The 27,400-nt window shown below is 38.0% G+C and overlaps 1 protein-coding gene across 2 annotated transcripts; it reads left to right on the forward strand.

Annotated features, from left to right (window-relative positions):
- The first annotated feature begins 715 nt into the window (after positions 1-715).
- Positions 716-26,099, forward strand: CHFR (checkpoint with forkhead and ring finger domains). 2 transcript variants are annotated; one of them, XM_074159330.1, is made up of 18 exons: positions 716-771; positions 1,269-1,419; positions 3,410-3,509; positions 10,615-10,724; positions 13,184-13,243; positions 13,397-13,609; positions 14,322-14,540; positions 15,107-15,263; positions 15,509-15,663; positions 16,243-16,405; positions 17,304-17,446; positions 17,866-17,985; positions 18,298-18,381; positions 18,982-19,052; positions 19,483-19,570; positions 19,746-19,853; positions 20,946-21,018; positions 23,305-26,099. In XM_074159330.1, the coding sequence occupies exons 2-18, from the start codon at positions 1,281-1,283 to the stop codon at positions 23,345-23,347; spliced, it is 2,046 nt and encodes a 681-aa protein (XP_074015431.1). In that variant the 5' UTR covers positions 716-771; positions 1,269-1,280; the 3' UTR covers positions 23,348-26,099. The 2 variants fall into 2 exon arrangements, with proteins under 2 accessions (XP_074015431.1, XP_074015430.1); XM_074159329.1 differs by lacking the exon at positions 716-771 and having other exon boundaries at positions 1,281-1,419; positions 13,391-13,609; positions 23,305-26,098.
- Positions 26,100-27,400: the final 1,301 nt, after the last annotated feature.

Here is a 27,400-nt window from a genome sequence, read left to right on the forward strand (position 1 = left end):
AGGAGCATAGACCCAGCAGGGCCGCAGGAGATGGGCCTGCCATTGGGGAACTGAGGAGATCTGCCACTTGCTGTTTTGTTTGGGGAGTTTATTGCTGTTTTGGGTCTCTTTTTTTAGCTAGTTTCCAATGACTGTAGAAGGCAGCACTGAAATGAGGTGGTCAGTGGGGCAACAAAGAGCAAAGTGACGCTTCTTAAGGTGCAGAAAGCTCTACTGCTTGCTCTTGTCCCCATAACTGAAGGTTCTGGTTTGTAAGAACCTCCTGATGAAAACCGGGGCTGCCCCCTCTGGGTGTAAACCCCCATTAACGGCCACCGGTCCTGCCTCAGTGTGAACTTTCTTCCCATAGCATGCTGCCAGAACAGCGAGTATGTTTTTATTTAACTGCTACTGCCAAACAAGTAACTCTTCAGCACCGAAGAGTTAAACTACAGGTATTTTTCACTGTACGTGAGCGATTAAAAGAGCTCTGCCGGTACACACAGCTCGCTGCGAGGGGCTCGATGCGCCCGCAACAAAGATGGCGGCGAGCGCCTTATCGCGCCTGCGAGCCGGCCCACACCCAAGATGTCCACCCAGGCGCCACCAGCGCCCCAGCCTCGCTATAGCGGAAAGCGCGACGCTCTAGCTCGCCGGGCTCGGTGGCGGTGGCCGGAAGGCCCGCCCCTCCCGCCGTGCACCGCCTCCAATGGCAGGCCTGGCCCCGCCCCGCCCTGATCAGCTGATCGGCAATGTCTGTTGACAGGAGCCGCCTGGGCCGCGGGACGGGGTGTAAGGGCCGGCGCCGTGGGGAGGGGGCGGCGGGCCGCAGCAGGCGGGCGGAGGCGGCCGGGGAGGAGCGGGGGGCGCAGCACCCCCTGCCCGCCCCTCGCCGCCGGGGGAGCAGAGCCCGCCGGGGGCGGAAAGTTGGGGAGAGAAGTGAGCGGAGGGAGGGGAGAAGAGGAAGGGAGGGAGGCCGCCCCAGCCCGCTCCCCCTGCCCGCTCCCCCTGCCCGCTCCCCCTCAGGCCCTGTGGGGTGGGGGCGAAGGGAAGGGGGTGGGCTGGCGGTGGGGGGGCGAGTGGCCTAGGGGGAGGGCTTCCCAGCTCCACACAAAAGGAAGCGGACAGGGCAGAGGCCGGGGAAACCCCCGGGGGTGTGAGGTGCTGCGGGGCGCAGGGCTGGCCCCCGGGAGGCGGGGGGGGGGCTGCCGGGCGTGAGCGAGCCCTCCCCTTCCCGTTGGGTGCTGTGTGATCGTGGGGTTTGGGTTCGCTTTGTTTGTTTTTGTCAGATGTGAATCCAAATGGAGCACTCGGAAGGAGGCGAGCAGAGCCAGCGGCGGCAGCAGCAGCCCTGGGGGAAGCTGATCCGTCTGGGTGCTGATGAGGCAGAGCCGCACGTCTTGCTGCTGAAAAGAGAGTGGACAATTGGTCGGAAGAAAGGTGGGGGACAGGGACACGACGTAGGGCGGTGTTTGGGGGGCAGCAGCGATCCCCTTAGTAACCTTTAAAACACTGGAAGGTGGATTGAAACTGGTTGGGTTTGGCGCTTTCAGCTGTTGGAGATGCTTGCCAGACTGTCCCTTGGGCCTAATTTACCTCTTGGCTCTGTGTGAAGAGGAAGTTTTACACTAACCTTTTCTTTTTTACCAACTTGTGCATGCTTAAAAGCGAATATGCCTTTTAAGTTGTCTGTGGCAGTTTGTACAAATAAGAAAAAAAGTCTGTTGATTCAGAAGGGTTTCTGTGTATCAGTCCTGTTTATGTTCTCATTTTGCGTTTTGTTTCTGTGGTTAAAATAAGTTGGAACTGCAGTGCAAATTGCTTGTGCTTCACAGCAAATGAAACGCCCACATAAAAGCGCTTAATTTTTCTGGCCATACAAAGATTGCTAACAAGCACTGAAAGTTTCTCTGAGCGTGGATTTGAAAGCTTTGTTCTCAGAGGATAGGGCTATTACTACTTGCCTTTATTTTAAAGGATTTAATGCTTACTGTATTTAAAACAATCATCACAGTGTTTTAATTTTTTTACTCTGCCCTGACAACACTAATTTTTAGCTTCCTGTTGATCAGTTCAAGCTATTTGATTGGCGAGTCACATTCTGTAAATAGTCTCAAACACCAGGTGCTATCGCTCTATGAGAAATCCAGATAATGTATTGTAGGAAAAATGTTTTGCCTCTTTACGTTTGGTAACATCCACTTAGATTGCTTATCATTGTCTGAACTGTAGGTAGATTCTTCAAGTAGTAACTGTTTGCTAATGGATTTATAAAATAAGTGGTTACAAGATTACCAAATTTTGGGTCATAAGTATTATTTAGAAACTCTTCAGGAGTATTAGAAATCATGTTTAGAGCATTTTGACCTTCCTGTTCCCATATGAAAGTCCAACTCCATACAATAGAATGGAAACTTTGGCATGCTCCTGAATAAAGTGAAATCTACTCACTTTCAGTGGGCTTCCTAACATCACAAGTTGTGTGGCAACAGTTAACTCCATAGCTGTTGATTGTTCCTTGGGTATTAGTAGCAGACTAGTGATAAAATGTCACCAGCATATGTAGTGGCTATTACTTTCCTTCTGGATACATTGCTCTTGCAGGCTGAGATACAGCGCACATACAGCGTGAATAGGTGGAAGTGAATCATGGTTGTTAATTACAACTTTTGTGTAAGCAAGTACTTTGAGTCATTTGTGAGAGAGATTAGTGTCTTAGGCAGGGAACCTTGAGCGTTGCCTTGAACATTCAATGTTAAAATGAAGTAAAAATACTAGATTTGCTCAGAGCCCTGGAGTCATAGGTAGGAAGGTTTCTATCATGGCAGCATTGTCATTGCACTTCTCCTCCATATCCCTAAATTGTAGTCCTGGATTTTTAATCTCCCTTCAGCTTTAATGTAATAGCACTGTCAACAGAGGTGAGGAAAAATTTCCTATTTAAAAAGAAATAATAAAAAAAGACTTTAACATAGAACAGTGATATTCTCTTATTTATCAGCTGTTCTTACTACTTCTGCCCTTCCCCCCCCCGATGTACAGGAATGAAGCAGAAGTTAAATCCAATGAAACAGTGTTGCAACGATGTGGAAAAAGAGCTGGGTGCTCTGTGAATTTAGGTTGAACGCTTCAAATATGTGTGATTTTTATCTCTGTACCAATCTGCAACAGAGTAATTGTGGTTTGATGAGGGAACTGAAACATCTTGAAATGGTTGAAATAAGCTTATATCAGCACATGGAGCTATCTCACTGCTGGTATTTATGTTTCACATACTAGATGGTGTTGCTGCCTATATGCCAGGGGAAGTTTTGAACTATTGCAGATGTACATGAGTCAGTTTGTTGTGCATTTATAGCCATGTAGGATGCTGATCTGTCTGTGTAATGTGTATTTTTAAGCACAGTGGAAAATCTGTTTTCTTTTTAAGGTTGTGACTTATCTTTCCCTGGCAACAAGTTGGTGTCTGGAGATCACTGTAAAATCATAGTGGATGAAGAATCTGGTCAAGTGTCATTGGAAGATACAAGGTTGGTTCTTTTGTGAACTTCTACTCTTTTTTTTTTTTTTTGGTCTGTGAAGTAAAATCTTGTGTGTTGCTTGAGGTATCAATAGTAAATCCTTTTTTTTTTTTTTTTTCCTCCCTGCTTTTACATCTAGGTTTGGAGGTTTTTTGGCTCTTTCTAAATATTTTTTTCTCTACAAAGTCATTCATAACCTATTGGATGAAAAATACTCTTGATGTAATAGTTCTGTAGCATATTTCTGTAGACCTGTGAAAAAAGTGATGCCAGCATTCTTAAAAGTTCTAAGCATGAGTGTGCCTCATTTCAGGCACTTGTGTAGGGAAGAAAATGCCTGCAGTGACGATCTCAAAGCATAAAATAGATGTGGAGTAAAAAATCTGTACTTGTTATACATCTTTCTGGTATTCAGAGTATCAGCAGCCTATATACCATAGATACTGTAGTAGTCTAGCAGTTGTGGTGGGCATGTCAGATGGAGATTGGAGCCTATTCAATCTAATTTAATCATAGAAGATGTTTGCTACTGTTGTTTAACTACTTTTGATATTGCAGTTTTGTTTTCTTTTGTTTAACCAGAATGATTATTTTCTCTTATGGGTGTTTCTGTGTTCAGTTAGGGGGGTGAGAACTAAGGCCCTTAATATAGAAAGATTTAAACATGTACTTCACTGAAACTACTGTTAAAAAGCTAAGCTAATTTAGTGGAACTACTTTTAGTATATAAAGTTAATTACATCTTCACATACTGAAGGCCAGTGAACTTGCTATACTGGTGAAGCCATTTCATGTAGAGTTCTAAGGCTACTGTGGGAGTACAAATAGCACTGCAGGGGTTGTGGGTGGTTTCCAATGGATTTTAGTTTGTTTTCTAGTCTCCTTTATAAAATTTGAGATAGGAATTTGAATGAAATGGTGTTTCTTAGGAGGAAATTGTAACCCTCTTCAAATTTTCATCTGCCTCATTTTTGACAGGATATTTTGTCTAAGATTGCAGAAGGCTTCTGGTTTATTACATTTCAAGAACTCTGTGACATTTTAAAATGCTTCTGTAAACCACATTCTTTTTCTGCCAGGTTATTGCACTCGGTAAAGAAACAAATAATACTTTTCTGCCAGCTCCCGCCATTTTTCATGTCTGGAAGGTATTTTACCCAAAGACAAAGATGACACTTCAAAATATATTGATGTACATACATAAAGATGAAATTTCCCGTTTGAGGTTATGAAGGGTATCGTGCTGAATCCCTGTTCCAACATCCCAGAATGCAATTAGATATATTGTTCTGGTAGCTCAGGGTTAGTATCGAATACCTGCTGAGTTTTTGACAAAAAATCCCTCCAAGAATATTCTGAAAAACGTTTGAACTGTCTAATTGACTGGCATGCACATTTTGGGGGGCACTGGCAGAATGTATGAGCTTTAGTTTATGGTTTTCTTTCAGCAGAATTTTTTCATCTCTGCTCCTTTTCTGTCTCTTGATCAATTAGCAGCTATGTTGCTATTAAAAGGAGTCTTTTTCAGGGTGAGGAACTCAATTCCAGAGATTTACGTGGGCTATGCATTCCTTTTTATTTCCTTGAATAAAACAGAACATAAAGAATTATTCAGGTTGGAAGAGACTTCAGAGACCTCAGGAGGTCACTTAGTTGGGCCACCACTGGATTTGGACTAGGCTGTTTTGGCTTTCTCTAGTCAGGTCTTGAAAACCTCCAAGGACGGGTATTCTGTAGGCTCTCGGGGCCCTTATTCCAGACCATGATCATCCTCGTAGTGATTTTTTTCCGCACCTCCTCCCTTGTATCCTGTTTCAATCTTCCTTGACCTTTGTCACCTTAGTAAAAAACCTGTCTCTGTCTTAGTGACTTCCTCATAGGTACTTCTCCCAGGCAAAACAAGTCTCGTGCTCCAGCCCTCTGGCTGTCTCAGTGGCTATTCACTGACTTTCTTGAGTTTATAAAGACCTTCCTTGTACTAGGTGACCCTAAATGTAATATTTTAGATGTGACCTCATGAGTTCCAAGGAAAGGGGAATAATAATCGCTTCACTAGAGTTTCTGACTATATCCCAGTTAATACAGCCAAGTGTGCTGTAGGCCTTCGTCACTGCCAGGACATGCTGCTGACTTATGCCTAGGCATAAGTCCAAGGTGTATGATCTTATGCTTACTCATAAGATCCACCAAGAACCCTTGCTGGTTGGTCTCTAGCCTGTACTGTCGCAGGTGGTTATTTCATCCCAGGCTTAGGGTTTGTCCTTGTTGAATGTCATGATGTTCCCATCAGCCCATTCCTCTAGCTTGTCTAAGTGCCTCTGAATGGCAGCCAGTTCTGCCTCTGCTTTGATGTCATCCACAAGCTTGATGACGGTGTATTTCCTCCCCACTTCTAGGTTGTAGCTAGAGAAAATAGTCAGGGTAAGTCCCTGCATAGATTCTTGGAGGGCTTATACTCCCAGAAGCTGTGGGATGGAATGCTAAATTTTGGGGAAAAAATATCAGGCCTAGCTAAGATGTCTAGGAAATCACTTATAACTGTCATTCTTCCAATGTCATCCCAAATTTCAAGACGTTTCAAACAACAGATCAGGCCGTGTTTGCCTATCGTGGCAGTCTCGGAGCACAGCTGTAAATCTAAGCCTGAGAAACCATCCCTAGTTTCAGTTGCATGTAGCTGGTAGAATTAGTTTAGACCAATGTCATGATAATACAAGCTAAAGGAATTGTAAATAATGCAGAAATATTCCTGCCCTTTTTTTCTCCTACACATGCACACCACCCCTTCCCCTGAGGCAGAAGGTGCAGCCAGCAGAAAACTGGCAAAGCCAAATTAAAGTTAATTTTCTATATGATATATTCATGGAAAGGTGGGGCTTGTTACAATGGTAGTGTAATAGAAATGCTGCACTTAATGGAGTACTACCAATTAGCTGCTTATGCATGTTACACTTATATGTATCTAGCAAAAAGAATAAGCTCCTTTATGTGTTCTGCTTGCCTGTAAGCTGGTATGAAGTGTGGCTACCGTTTGCTGAATCAAGAGTCTAAACGGGTTGATCTGACTACTTGCAGAAGACTGTCTGTGCTTCTGTATCTTCCAATGTTTGTGCCAAATATCAGATGAGCTCCAAAAAACCAAGCAGGCTGAAAGAAGATTTTTTAAAATGTTTGAGTTGGCAATACAGATTCCCAGAGTCCCAGAAAAATACTGCAACATCAGCTTTTTCTTCTCTGAAGTGGAAAATAGTTTGGAAGCATTGCTGTGGTCAAGCTCAGATTTTTCTGGTGAAGAGGAATGCATTGAAGGAGACAGCTAGTGTGGGACAGTTGAACTGAGTGGACTTTGTTTCTGTGTTGTAGCTAGCCCAAAGAATATCATCAGACAGCCAACACTGTTTTTTATCTCCCTGGTAGCATAACGAGTTCTCAGATCTACTTTGGAAAGAATTACCATAAATTTGCAGGTGAAAGAAAATGTGTAGAGAACTCAAAATTATTGAGTAAACAGAAGTTTGGAAATAACAAAAGCCAAGAGTTAGCAAATAGTACAATAAAATATTCACAGACTCGCCCTTTTTTGGGGTATGTTTCTGCTTTAGTTTCCAAACCATGCACTAGTTGCTTTATATTGCTTGAAATAAAATGAATAATACAAGCTGTCCTAACAGAGTGGAGGCGGTAGTTGGCTTGCCCAACATAAAAGCAATTGTAAGTTTCTCCATTTTGAAAAAGAAATTTTAAAATCAACTAGGGTAATTTATTTTTTTTTTTTTAAGACCTCCTCTTGTTGTCTTCTAGGATTTTTTTTTTAAGGATTGTAAGAAGTAAGTGATGTTTCAGAGCAGAAAACTATTTACACAAGGCTGATACTCATGTGATAGGCAAGGAGATATTCCCTTTCTGAGGGTAAACTGGAGGCTGATCTTCAGTTGGCACTGGTGTTCTTTCTGCTACTAAATTCTCCTCGCCCTACAAGTCAAAACTATTTCTGCAAACTTTAAAAGAATGGAGACTGACACAGTACAGAAGAGATTCTCTAATGTAATGGAATTCAAAACTCATTTCAGTTTACAGTGTGTTCAGGATAATATGCATTTAAATAGCAGGTAACTATTAAAACTATTAACCCAGAAGCTCTCCCGTAAATTATATTTTTTTCCTGGGTGCACGCTAGTAATTACTAAAAAGTAACAGACTGGCATTTTTCTCAGAAGGATACCAAGGTATGTTACAACACACAGATCATTCACCTACTTCAAAAGTAAGCTTGTTCTGAGTGAAATGTAGCATTTCGCATCAATTCTGCACAACAGTCGGGATTGGGAAGTAAAGGTAATGTATGGTTCGTTAATCAAACTGTAAAGTCATCAACTGCATTGGAATTGAGTCAAGGCCTGACTTTTTTTTTTTTCTTCCACTCTTTAGAAAAGTGACATTAGGACCTTTTGTGACATTGTTTCACAATGCAGACAATTTATATCAAATAGTACCATTTTTCTTCACCTCCTCAAAAGTTATACAGCCAGTTGGTATCAATTCAGTATTAAGTCTTAATGAATGGCCTTCATATTTGAGATTCTCATTGTTCTTTCTACTTATTTTATGGGGCCATGCTTTAATTTGAAAGATATAAATGTCATAATTTGTCTTGTGTGGCTAGTTAAAAAATACCCACAGCATTAATCTTATATGTCACCATATCTGTTAAATACCTCATGCTAAATCCTGCAACTGGAGATGAAAGTCTAATGCAATTACCTGGGGGAGTTGGATATTTTTTTTCCTTTGGTTATTGGCTGAGATATTAATGCAACTACTTCAGTTTGCTAATGTGTTTAAGAAAAGCTTATGGTTTTCTGTGTTAAGTGGTATCAGTTTATTCCTACTTCATTTGGGTCTGTGAATACCAAATAATTTGTTAGTTGGCTCTTAGTGAAGTCTGTGTAACTGTGCAGAACTGAAAAGATTTGGCTATTTGTAATCAATTTGACAATTAGGGTCTTGGGTAGCTATTCCTGCAGCTTGCCTTGCGAGATCAACTACAAGTGGTTACTAGAGGTACTAGATGTGTAGTGATACTTTTTTTAAAATTTTTATTCTTTTTCCGAGAATACCTCACTTGAGTTACTCTCCCTCATAACCATCTTGGAACTTGGCAGTCATGACAGAGCAATTTAATAAAATACATTGTTGAGACTTTTTTTTTCCCTATGTTTAGTGAAATACTGGGACTAGGAATTGCCTGTAGAAGCTAAACCTCAGTAAGAGACAATTCTTGTTACTTGAGTTTAGCTGTTTTATTACAAAAGAAGGTCTAAAACTCTTACGGCAGATAGGACATGCATGCTCTGTTTTGCCCTCTGGAAAACTAAGGAGGTCAAATTGGATGTTTCCTAGTTTTGTTAAAGAGCCTCTGACAGTTTTCAGGGATTGTTGTAAGCTTTGCTGTTTCTTTGCCAACTGAAGGAGGTGCAACATTTTCTTCGACATAATATTTCTAATATATTATCACTAGCATCAGTGTTAAATTAAAAATTAGTATAGTTTCTAACAAACTGACTAAAATTCTTTTTTCTTCTTAATTGACAAACTGTCATTCTTTTACTAATATCTCTGTTCGGCTGGTTGTTTGGTGCGTGTGTCTTTTGGACTAGTCAGCATCTGGATCCCTGAAGTATAAAAGGCAAGCTTAAAATAGTTTTCTTGCTTATAGGAGAAGCTTGAGGATTCTTTAATTGAGCAAATACTGATGTGACACAAAAACTTTTGTTTGTTTATTGATGTTTAAAGTAACTTTTTTTTTTTTTGTGTCTTGTTATTTATGTTGGATTAGTTGATTCAACCATGTAGATAGTGAAAGCGGTTGCAGAGGGGAGAGCAAGAACTGATGCCTTGATCAAGACTTGCTGTAGTCATTCAAATAGGCTTTCTTTTCCTTTTGACATTTTAATGTAATGCTTTTGACTTTGTGTCCAAAAAGGTCAACAGTAGAAACTCCTAATTTTCTTTCTCTGTTCATGTTACTAAATGACAAGAGATTTTTCTAGGTTGATTTTTAAAAGGAAAATAATGAAAAGGGAGGGTGCTTATTTCTAAATAGCCATCCCTCTCTACAGAGAAACTGGTCTGGTGTTGTGTCCTAGACACCAGTGGTGACCTCCAGGAGGTGGCAGCAGAGGTTCGCTGGTATTTCATGCAGCAGCTTGCTTTGCTGAGGGAGAGGAGCAGATTTTCTGTTCTTTTATATTGTGAAGAATTTGAATGGCAGAAGTCTGAAATTCTAGAATGCTGCAGCTCTGAAAGAGGCTTATTGCAATTGAGCTGGAATTATTCAATACTTGAATAACTTGACTCTGTTATAAAACACTAATAGTTGTGTATAAAACATCACCAATAGTGAAGGTGCAGAGGTACCTCCATTAATGCAATGCTGTGCATTTTCCTTTTACTCAATTTAATTTCTTCCATGAGTCCTGGCGTTTTTATCAATATCAAAATAATTAATTCCAACTCATCATTTAATTATGTATAACTGTTTTTCCACCATACTAACTTCTTGCTTTTGAGTTGCAGACAGTGTAAGTAACCTCGGAATTTTATGTTTTTTACTATTTGAAGCAAGAGGGGAGAAAAATTAATGTTGTATAATGTCCCAGTCTGTACAGGAAGTTCCTTCATCACAGAATGTCTTAGGAGATTCCCAGCGTTAACTGTAAAATATAACATAGAACTTTTTGAATAAAACTCCTATTGCCCTTTCCTGTTTTATACTTAAAGGATGGAGATTATCGTACAGAAACAATCACCTAATTATTTTGAGACATTGGCCAAATGTCAGGGATCTTTTGTCTGTCTGTTTCTCAGCTACCATCTCTTTACCAGTAGCTGCAAATGAGCTTTGAAGCCCTACTAGCTCTGCACTTCTGTCTTTGGGACAATTTTTTATTTGTTTCTGGATATTTTGGTGGTTTTTTTGATCCTGGCTTACTTTCAATGAAGAAAAAACATTGGCTTTCAAAAAAAAAAAAAAAAGTATCTTGTCTTTTCCCTGCCTGCTTCTATGTAATTATGAAAACATTTATGCCAAGTTTCTTTTTCTTTCTCTTTACAGTACTAATGGAACAGTAATTAATAAACTGAAAGTGGTGAAGAAGCAGACATACCCTTTACAAACTGGGGATGTGATCTATGTTGTTTACAGAAAAAATGAGCCAGAGAACAGTAAGTAAATGATTTTTCTTTTTCTTTTTTAAATGGCATACTTGGTCATTTTTTTGAGTCATGAGAGAAAAGAAATATCAGTACAATTAAAACAGAATTACTCAGTTTTAAGGCAAATAATTTGTTAATGTTTAAAAACAAGTCTCTCTAGAAGACGTCATGGATGTGCCAGCTTTTACAGGGACAAGTCTGAGCAACTGTCTGAAATTGAAATGTGCCTAGAAGTAGTTTTGGAAGAACTAATGCATGGAATGGTAACTAATGAGGTCCAGGTCACGTGCCTGGTGTTTCTTTTAGAAGTCAAATTGCTGGGGTAGTTAGTGATAGTTTATATAGTGATACTTTATATTCAAGCAATTTTAACACCAGAAGGAAAGGCTGCAAAAGCTTTTTGTTTCGTGTTGGTTTTATTGTTTTGTTGTTTGGGTTTTTTTTTTTAAAGGGGGAAGAGGCAAAATGGGGGGAAGGTTGGGAAAACCCTAGAGTGAAAGTAGAATTAGTAAAGCTGGAAAAAATATTTGTGTGGCCTTAAAGAAGACTCATGCTTTGCATGCCTATAATTCTTTGTGGGAATTCTTTTCAGGATAATGCAACTGAAATAGCATAATTAAATTTTAAAATAAGAAAATAAAATAAAAATGGGGGTTCTTCCTTGAAGGTTTTTAAATAAGCCAAGCTATTGTTGAGCAGGAAGTAGTTTTCTTTCATGTGTTAACTGGGTAAAAGTCAGGGACCAAGGTTTAGGTGTAAATGCTCAGTTTTTGCAATGGAATGAAATTATTAAAAGATTTCATGAATGATCTGTGTTGGCATCTGTCTTAAAGATGTTCATAAAAGATTTGGGAAATGATAACTGTTGAGGCAGCAGGATTTTCATTTCATACCTTTGCATTTCATACCGTTTCATTTCATTCAGGTATACAGGATGATTAAATCCAACACTGACTGAAAAGATTTACAGAAAGAATTTAATTACTCATTATTATGAAATAACAGATGGGGTTCAGCTTTGATAAATGGGGGGACAGGGGGAATGGGCAAGCTTTGTTTTTACATATGTGTTGTTGTGCCTGCTCTGTCTATTGGCATGCACTTCTTTTAACAATGAAGTACGTAGTATTTAAATTTTAGTAGAGAGCACTCATTTTCTGGAAAAGACTTTAGATGAAAGAGGCATTTTAAATGTTAATTCTCATTACTGTATTTGATAGCTCTAAAGTGGAACTTTAAGGTGAACAGACAGTCTTTGTATGGTCATAAGCTCCACTATTATTGTGAAGATAATTGGATGTACTGGGAGATAGGAGGGTGTAGTATTAGATACGTTTACAGCATGATATTTAATGTAAAACACAAAACTGTATTTACAATTTTCATATAGTAATATATGAACTGTTAATCTAAAAAATTCTAGTAATATATATACTCACTACTGAAATACTTCCTTTATGAAATTACTGTTAATTTATATACAGACAGATCAGAATGATTTATGCTGTCTGATGTAAATGTTAAAGGAGGCAGTGATAAACTCTATTTGTCTGTCTTATGGCTTGTTTATCTCACAAACCCTTTCTAAGATGGTACTATTGCAGTTGATGCTATTTGGAAAGGCTCACTTTACGTCAATTTTCCAGGTACTTTGTAATGAACTGAATCACTGATTTCTGTTTGCGTTAACAAGTATATGAATTACCAAGCCTCCAGTTTGGTTTTTTTCAGATTCTCCATCTTCAAAGACAGAGGGACAACTTAGATTTGGCATGCCTGTTTGGATTTTCTGAGTAGTTCAGAAGGAGACAATACTCAACTTTTGATCAGAAAAAGGGTTGCTACAAACTAAAAGAGTCTTATTTGCTGCTAAGTGGCTGGAAGTGGAAAAAAAGTAGCAAGTTAGGGGAATCTTTGGAAGCGTATGAGGTTGAAGTAGGAGGGAGAAGAAAGGGATATTATCCAGTTGGTTTTATTGATCGATACTAAATTAGTTTCTGGGTGAAACTTCTGGCATGTCTTAATCTATATTTTTGAGGCTTTGTGTATCTCACAAAGGAATGAAATAAAATTGATCAAAGAAGTTGAGAAGTGAGCTGAGAAATAATAAGCTTCTTCGAAGATATTTCATTGAAGTATCAGTAAAAATACAGTTTGTTCTGACACGGAGCAGATTTTAGGTTTAAGAAATCATTAAGCCTCTGGTTCCATGGCTGGCACAAGTTAAACGTCACACAAAAGCTGCTCTGCCTGGTTTCCTGAGAAGAAAAGATCTTGCTGTGCTGTTCCTAATTGCCTCATAAGTAGGAGTATTAACATTGTACTGTAGAGGTGACCCCTCATTTGCCTCTTCCATTGTCAGACACTTTGGGGAAGCAGACGTTTGTGAATAGTAGTTGTTTATGTGAGATTAAGGTTAGTGAATTTTTGTTTAAAGATTCTAATCAATATTTTTTAATCACTTTCAGATGTTGCTTATCTCTATGAATCCTTAAACACAAAACACGATGCAACTCAAGAACCAGTAGGTAAGGAAGTAATTCAAGATCCATGAAGAGCAGCTAAGCTCCAATGACTAATGTAACCTTCTTGAGAGAGTTTGATTCCTTGGAATTTTGAAGCCGTGATGTGGTGACTGTCACACAGATCTTTTTCTTTCCTTTCCCCCCTTCCAACTGTAGAAGTTAATGTAGAAAACCAATGCCATGTGACCAAAGATACCTCAAGTACAGGAAGAAGTAATGATGAGACCCAAATTACCTCATCACCGTCAGCTACTCAGTCTTGCTATGAGGAACCACAGCCATCTACTTCTACATCTAACCTCTTTAATGCTTCTTCTACCTCTCTTATTGAGTCTGCATCTGTTCAGCAGGATAATCCTTCTACATCTGGTAAGAATTGTCAAGTATTTGTCAACTATTGCTCCAGTTTTGAATTTTAACAGAGTAATCTCTTACCCCTATCTGGGTCTTTAGCATCTGCTTTGTTAAGTTCTTGTGAAAATACCAGGTGTATATGTGCATTTTAACTTTTGCTCTATGAGTAGGCAGGATAAATCCTGGTGGATTCCCATGTGGATTCCTAGTGTCCTGCATTACATCAGCAAATGGAATACCACAATGCTGCGTAACTTTTAAAATAGAACAGGAGCAAGAACAGCTATCTAGCAAATGGCATTTGTCAACAGTTCATAGGGACTTCCTAGACATGCTCCTATGAAAACAGAGCTTTGCCCTCTGCTGTGATCCCGACCTGTTACATGGGATCAATGTTGCATAAATCCTCTGCCTGGCATATTTGTCAGGAAGACCTGGTGTGGGTAATAGTCTTGCAAATAAGCACTCTACAATTTAAAGAGGAATGGGGATTTTAAGTAAGGTTACACAACTAATAGCTTGTTTCCCCCCCAGGTCTTTCCAATTAGTCGGATTGGCTCAGAACACATGTAATATAGTTATGCAGACATTGCTTTTTTGCTCCACGTTTTCCTGTTCGGATGTTTGGATTGATGTGTGTTGCATCACCAGTGTTTGGGTACCTGTTGCTTTCACGTGTCCCATATCTGTGTGCTGCTATGCTCATGTTTCTGTTTTTATTTTGCAGGGTCACAATCCTCAGTTTTCACTCCTGTGCCTGCTTTTCCCATCCTACAATCTGTGTGTCTAAGAGCACTGCATGATGAGCACGAAAAACTGGATGTGAATACTGAAACTTCTGTAATCGCTTCAGAAATCACTGACCAAGAAAAAGCAGAATCAGATTCTCAAAGGACAGGGGAGGAGGAGGAAGGTTTGGAACCTGCTAAGAAGAAACTAAAAGGAGGCTAGTATACTAGAGTATTGCACAACTTGCCCTGCACACTCTTATTTTAATGTTATTGTTGAAAGTTAATTTTAAAACCTTAATTAGAAACTTAAAGCTGTGTCCATTTTTCATAGAAGCCTAATTAGGGTAACAGAAACATAAGGTTCTGTGCTTATTTTCCTTTATTAATATGAATGCATGCATATCAAACTTAAAAAGTCTTGAAAGGTTGTGTTTGTAGGGGATAGGTAACTTTTTTTCCTCCTCACAATGTTATTTTATGTTTTAGTATTGTAACAAATAAGAAAAGCAAAACTCCTCCTGCCCCAAATTGAGTCAGGTCAGCTGTCATCAGTCCTTCTTCAATTTGTTTCTTGCTTCCTATTGACTTGATTTCTCGTCCAATGAAAAGAATGTTTTCTGTAGCAGAAGCTGTTATGTGTAAAGCAAGAACCTTTAGTGGGACTGTTGCTAGTGAACAGTGACTCAGTGTATATCTTTCAAGTCTTTTCTTAACACTATAAAAAAAAAAAAACTTAAAAAGCTTCAAAAAGTACATGCTGTGGAATCTTCTGTCTTTGCAGAGGAGGATACTTGTCCAAGTCTTCCACCAGCAGCTCCAAGTGAATGTATAATTAAAATTGGCTCTGAAGATGCAAAAACATCAAATGTGAAACCTGATAAGATGGAAGAAACACTAACGTGCATTATCTGCCAAGAACTGCTGCATGACTGTGTAAGGTATGTATGACAAAAGCTATAATTGTGTAGTAATAATATAGGCAGTTCAGTGACAACTGTTTGAGGAGGCCGGATTGTTTAGGGTTTTCAGGAGCCTTCTAAATCACTTACCCTTGACTCCACCCCAACCTATATAGTCAAATCAATGCTAAACAGTTTTTAGAGTGTTATGAATGTATCTGAAAAATGAAAGATTTGTGGTTTGACTCCACTTCTTTCATTGTTTTCATGTTTGTGTCTTTCAGCTTGCAGCCTTGTATGCATACTTTTTGTGCTGCCTGCTACTCAGGATGGATGGAAAGATCTTCTCTATGTCCAACTTGTCGTTGTCCAGTAGAACGTATTTGTAAAAATCACATATTGAACAACTTGGTTGAAGCTTATCTGATTCAGCATCCAGGCAAGTCGAACAGTGTGGGTAGCAGAAGCTGATATATTTCACACATTAGCTGCATGATTGAATTTATGCGCAGACTGGTCTATTAAATTTCTATGTATGTATTATTACTTTGCTGTCTTCTCTGATGTGGTTGTAAGAAAACAAGTGCATTTAATATGACATAATAACTTGTGATATTTCAAATACTGAGTAAGAATTGAACATGATTTAGTATATAAATGAGTCTGCTAAGAATTCTGCAGTTTATTTTGCTCCTTAATTGAAGGATATCAGTTTTATCAAGCAGGGGACACTGATTAGGCCACCTAGACTCAGATACTTCTGAAAGATATACTTGAATATGGATTTAATGAACTTTGATCATGGTCTCTTGAAAACAAAACTTAAATTGCCTGATACTACACTTCCATTCCTCCAGAGAGGAGGAATTTAACTAAGATCTTGTAGAACTGTTATCCAAAAAATAAGTTTTATGAAAATGAAAACACAGTAATTGTAACTGTGTTAATAAAGTAGGGTGGGGATAAGGGATGCAAGCTGTTATTTTCTCTTGAAGTTTGAATTTGGTTCTTATGCCAGATAAATGTCGTAATGAAGATGATGTACGTAGCATGGATGCTAGAAACAAAATTACTCAAGACATGTTGCAACCTAAAGTGCGGAGATCTTTTTCAGACGAGGAAGGAAGTTCTGAAGATTTGTTGGAATTGTCAGATGTAGATAGTGAATCTTCAGATATCAGGTATGTCTTTTTAAGTTGTGCACTGAATGAGATTTACTTATTTTTGAATGCCCAAACCCACAAACTGAGCCAGTTTCACAAACTCTGTTACTGCTGGTAGTGTTCCCATTATCATTGCCAGAATGAATCTTATTTTTGTTTTCAGGTAAGTTCATTCTTACCAGTAATTATCCTGGCAATTCTCTTGGCTGTCTTACTGAACCTTGGGCAGTCAGTAAAAAGTAATTAAAATTAGAACTTCCTAGAAGTCCAGCAAGATTCAGTTAATGACCAACAGTTCTATCCTGAACTGTGCGACAGCTTCATATGAGATATGTGAAATTACCTTTTCTAATTATGAGTTGGCTGTTGCTTTAGAGAAAAGAGGTTTCTGACTAAAATCTTGTCAGGAGAGAAAGCAGTCCATGACCCTATGAGTGTAGCTGCAACGATTGTACTTAAGTGTCTGGAATGCTGCTTTCACCAGGTGTCTGGTACTGAAGCAGCTGATGCTTGACCTAGGGATTCCCAGGCACCAAAATATCTCCTCTTTACTTCCAACAGCAAACATTTTTTGCTGTATGTCTAGAGGGGAACAGAAAAACTCTTCTATAGATAATTATTCATGCTTTGGTCCTCTCTCTCTTGCATGTCTTTCTTCCAGTCACACCACTTTTTTTTTTTTTTTTTTTTTTTAAACTACTTGGGAAATATTAAAAAATGCAAGGCTTTTATCTGCTACAACTACAGCAGTCTTCACAGCTGTGAGGTATTGAGTTATGTAAACTTCCATATGTTACTGGATGAAGAAATTCCAGATTTAAACTTTGAAAGTATGAACATCCCTGTCTAGCATAGGGATGAGTTATATTTGCGTTTGTTTGGTGTGATTTCCTATGACCTTATCTTATTCTTTCAGTCAACCATATATAGTATGCAGACAGTGCCCAGGGTATCGAAGACACTCTGTTCCAACTCTACCTGGTACAGGCCAAGAGACAGAAGCAGGAGGAATGCAAGCACTGGGAGATGCACCATCTACATCAGCCAACTTCCCTGCAGGTCAGCGTCATGAAATCTTCTCAGTAGTGGGATACCAAAACACTACAGCTCGTACAGCTGCTATGAACTCAACAAACTCACACGCACAGTACTGAAAGAGTGAGACCACTTCACATAGGTGTCTGCAAGCATCATGAGATTTGACCATGGTTTTTCTGGGGTTGTCCAAAATAGATTGCTGATGGCTTATAGTTTTTAAACTGTCCTACACTTTGAAATATTTTACACTTCTGCGTAGTTTTGCAGTCAGCATGGCATTTTTCTGCTCTCTTATAGTATCTTTGTAAAAATGATATTGCTTGCTTGTTACTTTCAGATTTTTATGTTGCTAATATTTGCTAAGATTCCTAGTCCAAATTGCAATTGCATACATTGTTCGGTCTATCTCTTTTTTTTTTTTCTGTTTTTATCTCATCTAGCGGTCCAGGAATATGTATGTCCTGCACAAGGAAGTCATGTAATATGCACCTGCTGCTTTCAGCCAATGCCCGACCGAAGAGCAGAGCGTGAACAGAATCCTCATGTGGCTCCTCAGCAATGTGTGTACTTTTTTTTTTTTTTAAATTTTGGATATAGAACTAGATCTCTCTTTATTTTTAATTAAACTTAAGCTCACTTTGAAGAGTGTTCTTTATTTGAATATTCTTTATCTGGACTCTTGTAGTGACAGCATGAAAGAATCTTCCTTTATAAAATTTATTATTCCTCTATAGAATGTATTTTAAATGAGAAAGTTGTTCTTTTTTTAACCAAGTTTATCAAGGCTCTATTGTCATTGGTTTATAACAACAATAATTGTTGAGTTTTGTTGCATGCAGGTCTTTACAAGGGTTTTCTTTGTTATTTTACAGGTACAGTTTGTCTGCAACCCTTCTGTCACTTATACTGGGGCTGCACTCGGATGGCATGTTTTGGCTGTTTGGCACCATTCTGTGGTATTGTTTAATAATCTATTTCTTATGAGCCTGCTCACTTTGCAATAATGTCTGTCTATCTATAACTTTAGGTAATTTAAGAAATAAAATAGATTCATTTGTAGCACAGTCATGCAAAAGGAAATAAAGGCTGTGTCCTCACATCACAAACATAAAAAATTTCTTGAGTGGTAAGTGTCTTAGCTTTGAGAGGGTTTAACTTCTGATGTTAACATGTGATGTTAACTGATTAGAAAAGAACCTTACCCTTTTAAACGTGCAGGCTTTGAAACTCCAGGTTTTAGACATTTTTAAAACTAAATTAGAACAGTTGAAATGACTTGGCTGCAGTTTGAAGCTCATGGAGTATGTTTTAATAGCACTGTTAATTTGTGCAGATTAGTAGTGGACTGCAGGTGAAATCGTAAAATCTCAATGTCTTGGTTTTGCCACTGGAAGTTATATATCACATGCTTTGGCATATGATGAATACAGTCGTTTACTTGGTGCTTATGAGTTTGTGCACGTTATTTCAGGAAACAGAAGAATCTTCAGTAAATGCATGAGGGCCATGGGGTTGGGGCAAGAAATAGTAACTTTTCTTCTTTTTGTTCTGATTAGAAATAAATCTTGGTGATAAGTGTTTAGATGGAGTCCTAAATAACAACCACTACGAGTCAGATATCCTAAAGGTACGTTTAAAAATCATTATGTATGGTATGTAATAATAAATGTACAAAGTTGTAGATGTAATCACTCATGAAATGATGGTGATATGCTGCCTAACAGTTACAGAGGCAGCATTGTGTCACTTGCAGCACCTGATTGTAAAAAGCAAATCTAATGAGCCCCAAATGTTCAGCTGGACTGAAGTTGTAGTTACTTTGTCTATATTTGGAAGTATAGGGGGATGATAATTTGGCCCTTTCAGTCTCTGTGTAAGAGGACATCGTATTCTAGAGATGCATTCCATTTAGCATCAGCTCTTCCTGTATCACCCGAATTAAGAATTAACAATAACCTAGTTAGATCTAGATTTGGAAATATTTGAGTGTGAACATCTTGGTCACTCTTTAATGTCAGAGATTTTTCTAGAATAAACATCGAAATTGCTCTTTTCAGGATTACCTGGCATCCAGGGGTTTGACATGGAAAAATATGTTAAACGAAAGTCTCTTAGCTCTTCAAAGAGGAGTTTTTATGTTGTCAGGTACGTGTTATGTTTGATTTTGTCCATGTGTAACTCTTTGTCTGTATATAACTCAGTAATATTATCAAGAGGTTTGAAGTTCTGTGTATGGAACCAGTGCCATCATGAGATTTTTGTTAAATCTGATTTCTCAAGCCTTATGCTGACATTATGTACAAACTGGTTTTCTCTCCAGATTACAGAATTACTGGGAACACAGTGCTTTGCTACTGTTGTGGCCTTCGCAGCTTTCGAGAGCTTGCCTACCAGTACAGGCAGAATATTCCTGTTGCTGAATTGCCAGGTGGGGATGGCTTCATGCAGTAAGAGGGGGGAAAAGTAATTTAAGGTCCTAAAGTCAGTTTTATCTTGTACCCTTGTTTTGTTTGTTTGTTTTTTCTTTTTCAGCACGTTCATGTAGCCCAGTGCAAATCTCTTTGCAGGGATAACATCTTATGCTGATTACTTTACTTTTCAGCTGCTAAGTTTGCATATAGTTACTGTCAGACTCCCTAATGCAATCCTTTCATTCGGTATGTTTTCTCATCTGTAGAATAATCTGCATAGTGAAAAGAGGAATTCAGTAAAATCCAGAATATAGTCAACAGGAACTAGTTGCTGTAATTTGATATATTTTCCCATTTAAATACATAAAATTATGCAACTCCTGAACAACTTCACATTTTACCAGCTCTCAGCAAGGAACAGGAATGTTTTTAGAAATTAATTCTAAATCTGTTTGCATTTACAGTTTTAGTATAAAATAGCATGCAAGCAACTGTGCCTCCTTCAACCCCAAATCTGTTGGGAACAGAAGCTCTTCCAGCAGTCTACTTTTAAATGTTACTTTTTTCTGTCTAGTTCCTGTTGTTAGCAGCAGCTTCCCTGTCTTTAACAGCTGAGAACTCTGCTGCTCTCTGTAATTAAAGACAGTCAGTCTACCTTGTTTTTCCTTAGCGTTGCTTTTCGTTCTAGTGTAATGGCTTCCTGGACAGCTGAGTTATAAAGTGGAGGAAAACCAACAAACTCTACCCAAATTAATAAATTTTTCTTTCTTATGGAAATGTATCTAGACACACGCCCAGTGTCTTAAACTGTAAAGTCCATCTCTGTTAAACTAAATGGTAAAATGACGGTTGACAGCACTGAGAACCGAATCCTTTCATCATATTAGGCATGAGCCTAATATTCAGAATTATTTTTTTTGTCCTTCACTGTTTGCTTTGTTTCTAGAAAGGTGGACCAATATAGTTTATAGTCATTTCTTGCCAATCATGTCTTGTTTCTCTGCAAAGCTTGCTCTCATGAGTAACCACCATTAGCAGTGGCTTAATATGCATCACCTTATTTAATGACTTCTGTAATAAATGTATCGTTTCATTGTCTCTTTTTGTAGTGACTGTCACATCACGTCCTGATTGCTACTGGGGACGCAACTGTCGAACTCAGGTCAAAGCACATCATGCCATGTAAGTTATGCGGTTTATAAAGTGGTTTTGGGGTTTTTTTGGGTTTTGGTGTTGTTTTTTTTTTTTAAATCAACAACAAAGCCCCCAACCGTTAAAGTGCCAGAAACTGCATGAGAAACACTGTTGCAGCATAAGCAAAATTGGGTGAAATTGGGCGGGGGGTGTCTGTCACTTTTGTTTATACCACAACTTTGAAACGAGCCCTTTGTGCATTTCAGAAGGGCACTGCTAGCACTCATGAGGTGATGTAACCCATTTCTTACACCTCTTGAGGTTTTTTTCCCACCCGCAACTCCCCCTTCATTCCTGTTCTTCTCCCACTGAAGCAGCTTCTCATATGCTCATGTCTTGGTGCTTCTTAAAAACACTGTATGCAGAATAATTAACACTATGCACAATAATTAGCCTGTGCAATTTCCATTTGAAACTGTAAGAGAGACTCTTCTAATGAAGTGCAACATACTTTAAAGGGATAAATTGGTGGGAATAATTTGCAATAAGAGAAGCAATAGAAGTTTGAAACATCTAACATTAGGAACCTGGTGCGACTTAGAAGTTCCTGGTTTTGGAGGAGTTTCTAGATCTTATGCCCCTGACCTAAGCAATTGGACATATGGTGCGAATGAAATACTGGGCCTGAAAAGAGACTAACCCTCTACTTATGAAGTGTTTTAATATACCTAGGGGACATGAGCTTCTGGCATCTGGTCATTTATGAGAAATGTCCGTCCAAAATATATCAGGGTACTGATTAAAAAAAAGACCACTAATAACCAATGCAATTTCGTTCTTATGAAAAGATGCACATGTGGTAAGACAAATATTATAGACTTGTAAAACAAAATAGAAATTATCTTCTTAAGAGCTAACTGGTTCAAGGGAGGGTAGAAAAATCCTTCTTACTTTATAAATAATTCTCTCTGTGCAATTTAAGATAGAGGAGCTGTTACCCCTTATTGAGAAATTGCTTTAATGAATAGTAGATTCTGCAGTATCTAATGCCGCAATGAACATACACACTTAGCATAATTCCTTTAATATTTCAGGTACTATGGGTTGAAAATAACCAGTCTGTACAGCTCATGCAGGGAGATCATAAGACAGACTTGTAAAAGATTCATCCCCTGCCTCTTACAAATTCAGAGGGTTTTATCAAATAACTTTGAAAAATAATTTGGGATTTAAGTTGCAGATGTAATTCGAAACACCACTGCTATCTGTAACTTCATGTTGCAGGACTGTCTGTTTTCCCAGGGGAGATTTTGTTTTGAAATGTTAGAAAGTTGATTCAGTATCAAAGCACTCATCAGTTGTCTTTGTTCATGTTGTGGTGGATAATTCCATCTATAATGGAAATGACTCAGGATTTTTCCTTTTTTTTTTTTTTTCCCCTTCTTTTTTCTTTCAAGCATTAGCTGTTCCTAGAACTTTTTATTGGCTGCTGCTCTGAGTTCCTAAAATTCATAAAAGCAAAAAATCCTGTCATACCACTTCTAGATATCCAGTTATGGGGTTTTTTTTATTGAGCTAAACTGTCTTGCTAAGTAGTTTGGTTTTGTAAGCAAGGTTTCTTTCTAATTTTTGATCTAATTCAGCAAGAGGGAGAAAATTCATGATCTCTCTTGCATCATCTCTTCCACGTGTATATGCATATACATAACCGAAACAGGAGTTGGGGTGTTGAGTGTGTATTGGGCGATATGGTTTTCAGAATTGGAAAGAAATGCCTCATACAAAATTGTGTTATCTGTTTAATTTGGGAAGATGGGCTTGCCATTCCCATAAAACCTAATACAGAATGAGAAAAACTTATCCTTTTCTTTCCAGAAGAAGATTCTAAGCCAGTGAAAGAACATGTTCATGTTGAAATGTATTCTTGGCCTGGTTAATTCAAGTTCCTACTGATTTGTGTAATGCTGTCTACTAAAAATTACCAATGTCGTATAGGGCAAAATTAGTTCACTGGTTCCTGTTTTAATTGCTTTCTGGGTTTGAAGTATGCAGAAGTATAGAGGAATGCTTTTAATAACAGGTTTTCTGTGTGCATAATAAGACGAACAAGGGTTAGGCAGGAGAGATGTTGAAAATCCTGTGACGGATAACATGGTAGCAGAGAACGATCTAAATCAGTTCTGAAAAACACATGTGAGTGCGTAAATGTTCTGCTTTAAACTGCTTAACGTATAAAATACACCATGAAAAACACTGACTTTTTTTTTTGTTGTTGTTGCCTGACTTCTGAGAACTCTGTTACATTTTAATACTTTTTTTTTTTATTTATTTCAGGAAATTCAATCACATTTGTGAACAAACACGATTCAAGAACTGAATACTTGTAGTCTGTAGAGAGGGGACAAAAACCTGTTACATGCTTGTACAGTTTAAGGTTTCAGGGGATCTTCTCAGTTCCCCCATAGCAGGGACTCAATAACTTTTGCATCAGGTGACCTGGTGTGAACTTTTTAATTTGTAGAATTTTACAGCTGTACATGAATAAGGTAGTTCTTTTTTTCCAAGAAAGTCCAGCAAGCATTGCATTCCATCCTCATGACTACAGTGTCCCTGTATCACTTCAGTGAACAACACAAACAGAAATCACACACACAAAAACCAGCCATATCTTGGGAAGACCTAAGAATAAGGAGTGTATTTGCACTACTTGTGAAGAAACTAAGAAAAATCCTTAGACTTAAAATAGAAATGTTTTGTAAAAGTATCTGATGGATATTTCAAGAGCCATTAATATTTAAGAAGGAAATTGTCAGCGTATATTTGTAACTGCATTTTGCGGTAGTCTGATATTTTGTCGCTACCCTTTGTGTTTGGGCTAGAAACCACGTTAATATTCACTTAAAAAAAAAATATAAATCCGTCCATTAAACAGCTGATTCAACTTAAAGCTTCTACCATATGTGCAGTGTTATAGTGAAAGACGTACAGTTTCTTTTCTTAGTTTAGTTGTGTTGATGTTTTTATTCACATGAAATTACAAAAATAATTGCACAAAAATTTGAAAATCACCTTTAAAGTTGGGGTAATACTTGAAGCAGAACAGACTTCTGCTAATATTACTTCTTTAGTGTTTTATATCAGAAGACCAAACAGTGCTTTTGACATAGAGCAGCCAGTAGGACACACTGGTTCATCTTTTTTATTTCTTTTTTTTGGTTTGATATCGTATGCTAAATATGTACCTCTGCTATGCAGCTGTTCTCTAGCATGCAGACACTGGTGAAAATGTAGAAAAAGCTATAATTTAAAACAGAATATAGCAGCTTTACTGGAAGGAACAATCTTACAGGAAATGATTCAGTTTGGACAAATTGTAGCAATATAGAGGCATTTCTGGATTTGATATAGGGATGATGAAGGGGAATGCTGGTGTCACTGACATAAAAATGTAGAATTTATTTTTATGCCTTCTGCAGAGCTCATTCAGGAAATGTCCCAAGCATCAATAAAAAAAAAATAAATAAAATCCCAGCACAACCCACCACCCCCAAATTGATATGATCTGATGTGTTTCATCACAATCTGGTAGCTAATGTTCATAAACCTCGACTGGGACCAATTTTTCTTTTCATCATACCTAGAAGAGTGAAACAGAATGAGAAGAAAGCAAACAAAGTTACCTCTGTAGATACCGTGTTGTTTTTAAGTATGCCTTATTTTATGAGCAGGATTTATACTTCAGTGTTAAGAAGCATACACACAATATCTTGTGATATAATGGAGCACAAACGATGCAGCACATCGTGTCTACTGGTGTCAGTGAATTAAACATCTATTTCCAGTAATGCACATCTTAATATGAATGCTAATTAGAATGATGCATTTTTGTTTAGATTTTTATTTTGAAAATAGCTGTCGCAAGGATGGGTCTGTTGACCATGCCCGTATGCTATTAAAAATACACTTTGGTGTGGACTTCTCTTCCTAATCTCTGGGCATTTTCTCCTGTGAGTAGGATTGAAATTGGATCTGGAATAATACTTGAAACTTCTTTTAACAACAACAGTGTGTTTCTGTCTTTTATATTATTAACAATGTTCTGTTGCTTCTGTATTTGTATTTTATGTTTAGATTTTTTTTTAATGGTTATTGTATCTTCTCAGGACAACCATTCCCAGCTGGTTTTGATCTCATTTTCATCTCTGGCTGTGCATGTAGCAAATTGAGTGCAGTTGTGGAGATCAAGCCTTTGCACATTATATGCAGAAATGTGCTTTGCATTCTCGTTCACCACTTCTCACACCCCAGATGGGCTTTCAGCATAGACTTGTCACTGTGCTGGTGTTCAAGCCTCTTGTGCTGAATGTTTTTTTTGATGGTCAAGAATAATGAGTCTACAGTACTATGTACAACCTTGCTTGCACTTACTCAAGTTATGTTTGTATAGGGATGTATTATGTGACTTTAAGAAAAAAAAACGGGGGGAAAAAAACCAACAAACAACAAAACTCATGTGCTTAACATCTAAACTACCTGTGCAGTAGAGGTTCTTCAAGTTCCTTTTGTAAACCCCTCTTCCTTTTCCCTGTTACAGATAATTAATCTGCCTTTCTATGCATATAGGGTTGCGGTAGTGCAATGGAATGAAGGGATTTTTTTGGTCATTTATATTGTACCAGGAAGAGATGAGGAATTAACTTGTAGATGGGGAGGGTGAATGAATCCTGATCTTTATATGCTCTTAAGTAAGTAAGAGTATCTGTCATGGGTATTACATACTCTATACATTAGACCTTTTTAAATGTATGGTTACCAGGTGATAGTTAATGTGATAAATGTATGAACTATGCTTGGTGTAACTGTTTAAATACTGTAAAGGTGCAGCATATTTTTAACCTGTCTAAAGCACATCCCCACCTCCTTTATAAGAGATATTTGGAAGCTGAGCATGAAATGTGGTAGAATAGATATTGTGAAAACCAAGGTGATTATGGTAGGTTTGACATAGTGGTGAACAAGGTATATAGTCTCTCTCTTTGAGAAAGCTCTTTTATAAAGAAGGTGGAGAGTAGTTCTTCCAGTTCTCTTTTGTGATTTTTTTTTTTTCCTGAACTATGAAGTTATTAATTAAAAAAAAAAAAAAAAAAGAAATTCACTGAAGTTGTCTTTTTCTTCTGTGGCATATTCTGTCACCACAGAAATGGGTGTACGCAATACTCTCTAATGCTCGGTCAAGCTATTAGTTATTTGAATGTTGAGATTTTAAAACTAAATATCATCCTTGAACTTGTAGTATCTGTAAATGACAGGAGTTTTTGTGTCATTCTGAGAAATTCTCTCAAACTTTCTTAAAAGTGTCAGGTGATATCAGAAAGGATCATCAGTATCTCTACAAAGGAATATAAGTGAAAAACTTTTAAGTAGAATTCATTTTCATCAACAAGATGACTTCAAGATAAGAAAGTTTACTACTCTTAAAAAAGTGGATAACATTTTGATTTCTTGCAACACTGTAAACACTGAAGTGACAAGCATTATACCACTATTGGTTTAACAGCAGGCTAGAGAAAATGATTGTTATAGTGTGTTCATCTTTACAATGATCTAGTTTGTGTAAATGATAAGATTTCAAATGGCTACTATTAATAGAACTTTTTCTGAATAGAACTTTTCCCTTGCTGAGTAAATAGGAGGACTTGTCTGCGCCCTGTTCTGTGGTGGAAGACAGCAATGCCAGAGTTGTTAAGCTTCCACTTGCAGCTTAGCATCCTAGGATTTTTGCACTGCTGCTGTTCCCACAGTTGAAGCTGGATATCCTTTAATGTTGAAGCTAATCCATGTTGCTGTTCTTAAACCGGCTGTCACTTTTTCTTCAGACTAAATTTAAGACAAATTCAAACTCATGGTTAAATAATATAAACGTGAAAATGCTATGTTGTTCTGTGTGCCATAAAGACAAGCTGATAGCACCTAAAACTTGTAATGGTTTTGGGTTGCCCTGCACTTATACAGGTGGATTTAAGTGTTCTGTACTCCATTATGTCAACAAAAGACTTGTAACTAATATAGTTTGAGGAAGCTGCTGGTTTTGGATTTATGCCCTACCAAGTGATCAGTTCTGGCACAGCCTAAGCTCTTCCGGGCACTTCCTCCGTAAAGAATAAAGAAAGATCGTAGCATGATTATGAGAAGGAGCATATAATACCTTGCCTTTTGCAGCTGGAATAGCTGACAATATACTAATCTCCACAGTCAGTGTTGATCTGAGAGCCCTCAGTGTGTCTCAGGTATTTGAATCAGCAATTGTGTAGGATCATTTGTGTTTAAGCTCTGATACTTGAAGTTTTCCTTGAAGTTAATAGAAAAAATCTTGGTATTTGACGCTCCAAGATCAATCATTAGCTCATTCATTCTGCAAACAAAATATATC

This window comes from Numenius arquata, chromosome 16, assembly GCF_964106895.1.
Source record: "Numenius arquata chromosome 16, bNumArq3.hap1.1, whole genome shotgun sequence".
Classification (NCBI taxonomy): Eukaryota; Metazoa; Chordata; class Aves; order Charadriiformes; family Scolopacidae; genus Numenius; species Numenius arquata.